This window comes from Nerophis ophidion, linkage group LG22, assembly GCF_033978795.1.
Source record: "Nerophis ophidion isolate RoL-2023_Sa linkage group LG22, RoL_Noph_v1.0, whole genome shotgun sequence".
Lineage (NCBI taxonomy): Eukaryota > Metazoa > Chordata > Actinopteri > Syngnathiformes > Syngnathidae > Nerophis > Nerophis ophidion.
Genome location: NC_084632.1, coordinates 3,946,461 through 3,957,189, shown reverse-complemented (window position 1 = coordinate 3,957,189; position 10,729 = coordinate 3,946,461). Strand labels below are relative to the sequence as shown.

The 10,729-nt window shown below is 41.5% G+C and overlaps 2 protein-coding genes across 3 annotated transcripts in view; both read left to right on the top strand.

Annotated features, from left to right (window-relative positions):
* ftsj3 (FtsJ RNA 2'-O-methyltransferase 3) overlaps positions 1 to 908 on the top strand; it is a 51,330-nt gene extending 50,422 nt beyond the window's left edge. The window contains exons 20-21 of the mRNA XM_061883051.1: positions 353 to 447; positions 521 to 908. Of these exons, the coding sequence (XP_061739035.1) occupies positions 353 to 447; positions 521 to 803 (378 nt within the window). The 3' untranslated portion in view covers positions 804 to 908. The remainder of the gene's footprint in view (positions 1 to 352; positions 448 to 520) is intronic.
* A 5,992-nt stretch (positions 909 to 6,900) lies between these two features.
* mfn1b (mitofusin 1b) overlaps positions 6,901 to 10,729 on the top strand; it is a 37,714-nt gene continuing 33,885 nt past the window's right edge. The window contains exons 1-2 of one of the 2 annotated variants that reach the window (XM_061883043.1): positions 6,901 to 7,065; positions 9,931 to 10,088. In XM_061883043.1, coding sequence (XP_061739027.1) covers positions 9,941 to 10,088 — 148 coding nt within the window. In that variant the 5' untranslated portion in view covers positions 6,901 to 7,065; positions 9,931 to 9,940. The remainder of the gene's footprint in view (positions 7,066 to 9,930; positions 10,089 to 10,729) is intronic. The other variant, XM_061883044.1, reaches the window with a different exon arrangement.

Below are 10,729 nucleotides of genomic sequence, written 5' to 3'. Positions count from 1 at the left end.
ACCGGACTAGGTTGTTCTGGGATGTTTCGAGTCTAGATTTGAGGGTTTTGGAGGTGCTGGGGTACCAGGAGGTGCAAGCGTAATCGAAGAAGGGTTGAATGAGAGTTCCCGCTGGAATCTTCAAGGTGCTTTTGTTGACCAGAGAGGAGATTCTGTAGATGAATCTCTTTTTGATGACCTTGGTTGCCATTTTATCACAGCAAAGATTAGCCTCTAGAATGGAACCTAGGTAGGTGATCTCATCCTTCCTGGTGATCACAATGTCACCCACTTTTATAGTGAAGTCACTGACCTGTGGAATCTTTTTACTCTCCAACTTCCCGCTTGACAAGAACGGCTGCTTTTTCACCAGATGCTGAAAAAGATGGAGCAGGCTAAGAAGAAAGCAGAAGCAGTTGTGAACACGGTGGACATTTCCGAGAGGGAGAAGATGGCACAGCTCAAGAGGTTTGTCTTCATTTGAGGGGGATCACACGCACACAGGCGTCAATAACCGTGCTTCTTTGTGCTGGGTTGTCAGCATCTACAAGAAGGCCGGCGTGGGCAAAGAAAAGAGAGACGTCACCTACGTGGTCACCAAAAAGGGCGCCGGCAGGAAAGTGAGGCGGCCTCCTGGCGTCAAAGGTGTCTTCAAGGTGGTGGACGGTCGCATGAAGAAGGACACGCGGGCAACACACAGGAAGGAACAGAAAGCAAAGGGCGGCAAAGGGAAAGGACGAGCGGCTAAAGGCGGCAACAAAGGACGGGCGGCTAAAGGCGGCAACAAAGGGGCGAAGGCTGGTAAAGGACGGAAAGGGAAATAATGCGGTTTGTCTCCTTCAATACCCACTGGCACCCGACTAATACTAATTATGTTCATCTTTACTCCTTCTGTAAATATCATATTTGCCATTAAAATGGTGGTTTCAGATCTGTTTGGACATTGAATAAGCGGTGGAAAATGGGGCGGCATAGCTCGGTTGGTAGAGCGGCCGTGCCAGCAACTTGAGGGTTGCAGGTTCGATTCCCGCTTCCGCCATCCTAGTCACTGCCGTTGTGTCCTTGGGCAAGACACTTTACCCACCTGCTCCCAGTGCCACCCACACTGGTTTAAATGGAACTTAGATATTGGGTTTCACTATGTAAAGCGCTTTGAGTCACTAGAGAAAAGCGCTATATAAATATAGTTCACTTCACTTCAAAATGGACGGATATATATATGAGAACGACACCTCAATTAAAATGTAAATGACTGAATCTTAATTATTTTTTACCAGGTTAAGCATGCACAGCACCACCAAATATAGAAACAATGATAATATAATTTACTTTTATTTGATGTTTTAGCTATGTGGTCCCCAACCACCGGGCCGCAGAATTTTTTTTATTCTTTTTATTTTTTTATTTTTTATTAAATCAACATAAAAAAACACAATATACACTTACAATTAGTGCACCTACCACAAAAACGTCCTTTTTTCATGACAAAGAAAAATTAAAAAAGGATTTTCCCCCGGGCCGCGGGACAAATTATTAAGCGTTGACCGGACCGCGGATACAAAAAGGTTGGGACCCCTGTTATAAGGTACAATTAGTTTATACTTTGGACATCCCTGGTCTATTGTATTTATATATTGTTAAACTGTTGGTGAAATATATTTTTTGTTTGCTTAGAATCCTGCATTGGTCTTATCCAATAAAAGCACCAGTATTGCTACTTGCCCTGTATTTACAGTGCGAGTACAGCAGGGGTGTCCAAACTTTTTCCACAGAGGGCCGCACACAGAAAAATTTAAGCATGCGGGGGTCATTTTGATATTTTTCATTTTAAAACTATAACAAAATGGATGGATTTTTTTTTTTTTTTTACCCTTAGGGCTCCTGGGGAACATAGAGGGTCTCAGTCATTAAAATGTTAAAAATAAGTCAAATTATTATTTTTTTTATTTAATGCTTACAGTAAATCTCTATATCAACTTGAGGTTTATATAAAGTAAAACAAATAAGGTTTTATGCCTTTTCTGTTAAAGACAACTTTGTTTTTTATAGTAAAACTGAAATATGCAGTATTTAGATAGATAGTACTTTATTGATTCCTTCAACAGAGTTCCTTTATTTAGCGATTAAAGCCCTCAAAGATCAATAATGCAGGACACCATTGATTTTAATTAATAGTTTTGAGTAATCACCGTGGAAAGTTAAATAAAATCCTACTAAATGTATTTGAGATCCGAAAGGTTCCCCACTCGTAAAGTAATACATTTTCATTAGTTTTTTTTTCTTTTAACACTTAAATTTCAAGATCAACTTCTATCTGTCGATTTTAAGTTTGATCTATTATTTTCTTTGTTTTATGCTCTTTTGTCGAAACTTTTATGTTTTTATACGGCAACCACACAACATATGCAATATTTTTTCCACATAAAACATTTTAAAGTGATATTTTTTAAGTAATAATTCATTATAACATGGATTTTTTTTCTCCTTTTTTTTTTGAGCAATGGAAAAAAAAAATAAAGACAAAAGGAACAAAAAAACTGCCTGCATGGCAGCTTTGTGTCAACATTGCCACTTTTTCTCTTTAGATTGCACCTCATTCCACTTTTTTTTAATTTTTGCAATACTATCAATTTTGCAATTTTTGCAGAATGTGTGGCGGGCCGGTAAACGATTAGCTGCGGGCCGCACTTTGGACACCCCTGGAGTACAGTAATAGTGTCCGCTTTTAGGGTTGGATGCATTCTTTGCTCTCTGATTGGCTCCTGTGTTGTTTGGACCAGCTCTTCCTCCCAGGGAATTTAAGATACTGGTCACTCCCAAGTTCTTTCAATGACACATAAGCTGGTTTTAAATTAATCCCAGACAGAGTAGCTTATTTTGATATTTTTAATCCAAAGCTTTGGGAGACCATCTATGCCATGGGTGTCAAACTCTGGGCCCCCGTTTAATTTAATTTGACCCTTGAGGCAATATCAAATTAACATTAGAGCTGGCCCGCCGGTAACACCACATTCACCGCTAATACTCGCCAACTCTCCCGCTTTTACCAGGAGAGTCCTGAAGTTTAGTGCCCTTCCTGAAAATCTCCCTGGGCAACCATTCTCCCGATTTCCACCCGGACAACAATATTGGGAGCGTGCCTTAAAGGCACTGCCTTTAGCGTCCTCTACAACATGTCGTCACGTCCTCTTTTCCTCCATACAAACAGTGTGCTGGCCAAGTCACATAATATATGCGGCTTTCACAAACACATACTTGGTCAACAGCCATACAGGTCACACTGAGGGTGGCCGTATAAAAAACTTTAACATTGTTACAAATATGCGCCACACTGTGAACCCACACCAAACAAGAATGACAAAACACATTTCGGGAGAATACCCGCACCGTAACACAACAAACACAACAGAACAAATACCCAGAATCCTAACTCTTCCGGAACGCTACTACCAAACCCCGCCCACCTCATTTTTATTTTATTTTTGAATTTATTAGCCTGTGGAAAAAGTTAATGTTGATATTTACCTCAGAAGGCTGCAAATAGAAAAGAGGCATTAATGTTTTTAATTACATTTTATTTAATATACCACTGATGTTTTTTGAAAGTTGATTTTGCACTATTACGTTATAGAAGCTCTGCCTGGTACATGGGAGGAAGCCCAAATACCCGGAAGGGAACCCACGCAGTCCCGGGGAGAACATGCAAACTCCACACAGAAAGATCCCGAGCCCGGGATTGAACCCGGGATTACTCAGGACCTTCGTATTGTGAGGCAGATGCACTAACCCCTGTTCCACCGTGCTGCCCTCTTTAAGCCTTGCTTGTTCAATATTCATTGCAAAACTTGTTTGGGTCCCTATTTAAAGGTTAATTTGTTCCGTTTTAAATTTTGTCCCACTCTGTATTTGAGTTTGACACCCTGATCTATGCGCTATAAATTGAATTCGCATCGCCCTAGTTGATCTGAAAACATTACGGAAGCGCTGAATATTTTCACCACCCCACTCGCCCCCCTAGCCTCCCCTACTGAGCAAATATTCTTATCTATTGTCTTGCTTGTATTATCATTGCCACTCTTTCTCATTAGATTTCACCTCATTCCACTTTTTTAAAAATGTTTTTTTCAAATTTTTGCAATGCTATCAATTTTGCAATTTTTGCAGAATGTGTGGCGGGCCGGTAAACGATTAGCTGCCGGCCGCAAATGGCCCCCGAGCATACTTGCTAACCCTCCTGGGTTATCCGGTAGAGACTCCTGAAATTCAGCGCCTCTCCCGAAAACCTCCCGGGACAAATTTTCTCCCGAAAATCTCCCGAAATTCAGGCGGAGCTGGAGGCCACGCCCCCTCCAGCTCCAGACCTGACTCAATGTTGTTACCCTCCTAAACAGGACAATACTGCCATCTACTGTACATAGGATAGAATGTAAATATATTCTACATCAGGGGTCGGGAACCTTTTTGGCTGAGAGAGCCAAAAAGCCAAATATTTTAAAATGTATTTCCGTAAAAGCCATAGAATATTTTTTTAAAAACTGAACACAACTAAACACATCCATTTTTAAGTAAGACCAACATTTCTAGAGTATAAGAGGTCTCTTATTCTTTGTAATAACATTGTTATTCTGAAGCTAACTATGGAGGGGGCGTGGCCTGTGGGCCTGCAATGAACTGGGGTGTTGCCAGGACCGGCCTCTAAATCAGCGACAGGCGCGTAGATGGCCCAGCTGGGCCTTGTTATCTAATCACCTGTCACTCTGTTATAAGCAGCAGCCAGGAGGAGAGACGGGTTTGGGGCTGGAGCCAGAGCGCGAGCGAAAACGAAAAAGAAAAATACAATTGCTGGAAAGCAACTGAGAGACTTATTGAAAAATAAAACAATAATGTAACCCTGAAACAGGCTCTCATGTCGGTGCTTGGTGGTCTGAAGAACCCCCAGGAGGGCAAGCCCCACACTAACCAATAATAAATAAATAACTTCTTACCATTAACGCAACTTCTTGAACAGGTGCGGTAGAAACGAATGGATGGATTAAAAATGCATGAGAATGTTTTATATTTTGAACATTATTTTTAACACTGTGATTACAAGTGGAATTATTCATTATTTATCGTGTTAAGCAATGCCAGCTCAGATTTATCTGAGAGCCAGATGCAGTCATCAAAAGAGCCACATCTGGCTCTAGAGCCATAGGTTCCCTACCCCTGTTCTACATTTAAGTGCAGTCAAGGAACATGCATTAGGGAGTCTGTTCTGAAGCCCACAGTAAAGAGACATAACTTCATCACGTCGCCTGGTTATTGACTCCAACCCAATATATTACACCGTCGACGAGCAAAATGAAGAAATACGCTTGCAAGTTCCAGAACGATTGGAAACAAGAATTTCAGTTTATCCAGGAGAGTTCGAAGGGGAATGGGTATTTTGCCGGCAAATTTTGTAGAACAGACTTCTCCATTGAACACGGTGGCCGAACGGTTATACTCAGCCATGAACGGTCAGCGAAGCACAAAGCGTCCGCAGCGCAGCATCGTTCACAACCCAGTATTATGGGCTACCTCGCAAAATGGAGACCCAATGGTGTAACTTATGCCGGGACAAAGATGGCTGTGCTGATAGCTGGAAGCAACATCCCGTTCTCATTGGCGAATGTCTACAACAAATCCGTGAAAGATGTTCCCGGATTCGGAGATCGCTCGCCAATACGCAAATGGCAGAACAAAGGTTACTCAAATAGTGAAAGGTAAGTGTTGTTGTTGTTTTTTTTTAGTAACCAGCAAGCACAGTACAGTTAGTAGAACTGTGTTTTTATTACTGTGTATTTGATAGGTGCCGTCGGAAATTCAACTATTTCTTTTATTTATATATATATAATAAAATAAATATATATAGCTAGAATTCACTGAAAGTCAAGTATTTCATACATACATATATATATATGAAATACTCGAATTAGTGAATTATACGCCGCACCTTAACCACGCCCCCCGCCCCACCCCCTGACCACGCCCCCCACCTCCCGAAATCGGATGTCTAAAGGTTGGCAAGTATGCCCCCGGGCCGCTCTTTTTTTCCCCTTGGCCTCAGTCTGGACCCTCTCTCCAGAGGCCCGGGCTTCGACCGATCTTTTATTCGATCTTTTATTTTTTTCTCCCAATCCCCCCCCCCCTCCCACCTTTGTTTACCTGTATCTCACCTTTTTTGTAAGGGGTGCCGGAAGTCGGCAGAACCGTCAGCGATCCTGTTCTGTCTCCCTGCAATGTTTGTCTGAACTTGAATGGGATTGTGCTGAAATTTTTATTTTCCTGAAGGAATAAATAAAGTACTATTTATTTATCCATCCATCCATCCATCCATCCATCCATCCATCCATCCATCTGGCGGTATAGCTCGGTTGGTAGAGAGGCCGTGCCAGCAACTTGAGGGTTGCAAGTTCGATCCCCGCTTCCGCCATCCTAGTCACTGCCGTTGTGTCCTTGGGCAAGACACTTTACCCACCTGCTCCCAGTGCCACCCACACTGCTTTAAATGTAACTTAAATATTGGGTTTCACTATGTAAAGTGCTTTGATTCACTAGAGAAAAAGTGCTATATAATTATAATTCACTTTATCTATCCATCTATCTATCTATCTACCTACCTACTTTGGAGACCCTTTTAGGGTTGGATGCATTCTTTGCTCTCTGATTGGCTGCTGTCATGCTACGTCAAGCTGGCGTAACCAAAACCGGAAGTTGTCTATTTTTGTCGGTAAAAATCTATCCACCCAAATAGCTGTAAAAACATATTACTGACCAAACGGAGTACATATCGTTGCATTTTTTCACGTTGATGAATAGCTAATTTAACAAAGTTAATACAATCAACATTATCAAGTAGGTATAGGTTTATTTTGAAATATCCCCCCTTGTACGTTTCCTGTTAAGGCGTCCGCCTTGACAGTACGTAACAACAGAAGGTTCGCCAGGTTGACGTGAAGAGCAGCAAGTCGTCGTTTCCACACACGCAGGGATCAACAACACCGTCGTAGAGGAGCAGTTTGTTTGTTGTTATGAGAAGAAGCGGCTGGTTGTCTTAGGACTGAGGTAATAACACCCGCTACACTACTTTTGTTTGCACTAAAGCCCGCCGGATAATGTTTGCTTGTAGCATGTTGTTAGCTTCACCGGCTAGCTGAGGTCAGTCCGCTCCTTTAAAGTGTTACAATTGTCCGGGAAAACAAAATTATTTCATGTACGCAACGCTTGAAAATGGGTTTTATTGTTGCTAATGCTTTCAAAGTTTCGTTAAAGCGCTACTTGTTTACATCTATGGCCAGTTAAAGGCCTACTGAAATGAGATATTCTTATTTAAACAGGGATAGCAGCTCCATTCTATGTGTCATACTTCATCATTTTGCGATATTGCCATATTTTTGCTGAAAGGATTTAGTAGAGAACATTCACGATAAAGTTTGCAACTTTTGGTCGCTTATAAAAAAGCTTTGCCTGTACCGGAAGTAGCAGACGATGACGTCACCGATGTGAGGGCTCTTCACATCCTCACATTGTTTATAATGGGAGCCTCCAGCGGCAAGAGCTATTCGGGCCGAGAAAACGACATTTTCCCCATTAATTTGAGCGAGGATGAAAGATTTGTGGCTGAGGATATTGATAGCAAAGGACTAGAAAAAAATAAATAAAGTTAAAAAAAAAAAGGCAATTGCATTGGGAGCGAATCAGATGTTTTTAGACACAATTAGTAAGATAATACTGGGAAATCCCTTATCTTTCTATTGTTTTGCTAGTGTTTTAGTGAATTAAATAGTACCTGATAGTCGGAGGGGTGTGTTGACGCCAGTGTCTCCGCAGATCTCCGGTAAGAGGCGATTTTTTACCACAATTTTCTCACCGAAACCTGCCAGTTGACAAGTGGTCGGGATCCATGTTCGCTTGACCGCTCTGATCCATAGTAAAGCTTCACCTCCGGGAATTTGAAACAAGGAAACACCGTATGTTTGTGTGGCTAAAGGCTAAAGCTTCCCACCACCATCTTTCTACTTTGACTTCTCCATTATTGATTGAACAAATTGCAAAAGATTCAGCAACACAGATGTCCAAAATACTGTGTAATTGCGCGATGAAAAGAGACGACTTTTAGCCGCAAGTGGTGCTGCGCTAATACGTCGCCTCCAATTTGAGACGTCGCGCACACACGTCATCATAAGCGTCATCATTCCGCAACGTTTTCAACAAGAAACTCCGCGGGAAATTTAAAATTGTAATTTAGTAAACTAAACCGGCCATATTGGCATGTGTTGCAATGTTAATATTTCATCATTGATGTATAAACTATCAGACTGCGTGGTCGCTAGTAGTGGCTTTCAGTAGGCCTTATTACATAGTAAATGGAAAAACTGTCAGCTTAGTGGCCATAATTTTACAGTAAAATGTACTGTGGTTTTATAACATCTTACTGTAAATGGAAAACAGCACCACTTTTATTTTTATGTTTTAATTTCTGGCAACAGAGCTGCCAGTTTTTTACTGGGCGGTTTAGCTCGGTTGGTAGAGCGGCCGTGCCAGCAACTTGAGGGTTGCAGGTTCGATTCCCGCTTCTGCCATCCTAGTCACTGCCATTGTGTCCTTGGGCAAGACACTTTAACCACCTGCTCCCAGTTCCACCCACACTGGTTTGAATGTAACTTAGATATTGGGTTTCACTATGTAAAGCGCTTTGAGTCACTAGAGAAAAAGCGCTATATAAATATAATTCACTTCACTTCACTGTCAAAAAATGTGCGACCCTTTTTCGGTTTACAGTAATACACAATAAAAACAACAAATGTGGATTTTACCTTGAAAAAAACGCTCTGTGGACGGAACTTTATATATTTTTTTTTTGTTAAAAGTTAATATGCTGTAAAAAAAAAAAAAAAAACACCATACTTTTAACCCCTAAAATCTACATTGAACTATTTGATGGTGAACTTGCTTTGAAATCATAGTTCAAGCAGTTTTAACTTTAACCCCAAAAATTGTTTGGAAAGTATGGCGATACAATATGTGTTGTAATATTGAAAACATTTTTAATTTAATGCAATACATAAATGTTTTTCTGTCCAAACGAAAAGAACATATACATTTAGTAAGCAAATATATATGTATGGTACCTTTTTGACACATTTGTTACAGGCCTTCAAGGGCTATATAAAATGATCTATGGCGTCTGGTAACAGTTGTCAATAAACAGCAGTTGGCTTTATTTAAGTTTATGAATACTTATAAAATGGTAAAAATGTACTATTTTGTTACACAGGCATAACTGTCAGCACAATGGGCTCTAGCTGCTACTCTATAATCCTCTAGTGCAGTGGTTCTCAACCTTTTTTCAGTCATGTACACCCTGTGATCATTTTTTTAATTCAATTACCCCCTAATCAGAGCAAAGCATTTTTGGTCGAAAAAAAAAGATAAAGAAGTAAAATACAGCACTATGTCATCAGTTTCTGATTTATTAAATTGTATAACAGTGCAAAATTCTAAACATTTCTTCACAAAAAAAGACATCTTTAACATCAATATTTATGGAACATGTCCACAAAAAAATCTAGCTGTCAACACTGAATATTGCATTGTTGTATTTCTTTTCACACTTTATGAACTTACATTCATATTTTGTTGAAGTATTATTCATTATGTACCCTGCCTTCCGCCCGATTGTAGCTGAGATAGGCGCCAGCGCCCCCCGCGACCCCGAAAGGGAATAAGCGGTAGAAAATGGATGGATGGATTATTCAATAAATATATTTATAAAGGATTTTTGAATTTTTGCTATTTTTAGAATATTTAAAAAAAAAATCTCTTGTACCCCTTGTCATACCTTCAAGTACCCCCAGGGGTACGCGTACCCCCATTTGAGAACCACTGCTCCAGTGCACTGTGGTTACTGTGACCTCTGTGTGTTTCCAGTCCACAGACCATGGCGGCGGTTCCTCCACTTCTACGGACCGACTCGGCCCGGGGAGAGTTTTCCCCCCTGAAGCATTTCGTGGTGGCCAAGAAGACGATCAGCGGCGTGTTCGAGCAGCTACTCAATTACGTGACGGAGACCTCGAAGTTTGTGGAGGGTAAGATGCCTGACTGGGTTTTACTTTTCTACCTTCAAGATACTCAAAGCGCTTTTGACACTATTTCCACATTTACCCATTCACACACACATTCACACACTGGAGGGAGCTGCCATGCAAGGCGCTAACCAGCACCCATCAGGAGCAAGGGTGAAGTGTCTTGCTCAGGACACAACGGACGTGACGAGGTTGGTACTAGGTGGGGATTGAACCAGGGACCATCAGGTTGTGCACGGCCACTCTCCCAATGCGCCACGCCGTCCCACGATCTGTTGTTCTGCCAACCTTTTAGGAGGCAATGAAATAAGCGATGGTGCAGGAGTCGAGCGGCTGTGTTGGAGCCACTATGGATTGAACTTTCACAGTATTGTTAGACCCGCTCGACATCCATTGCTTTCGGTCCCCTAGAGGGGGGGGGGGGGGTTGCCCACATCTGAGGTCCTCTCCAAGGTTTCTCATAGTCAGCATTGTCACTGGCGTCCCACTGGATGTGAATTCTCCCTGCCCACTGGGTGTGAGTTTTCCTTGCCCTTTTGTGGGTTCTTCCGAGGATGTCGTAGTCGTAATGATTTGTGCAGTCCTTTGAGACATTTGTGATTTGGGGCTATATAAATAAACATTGATTGATTGATGAATGATTG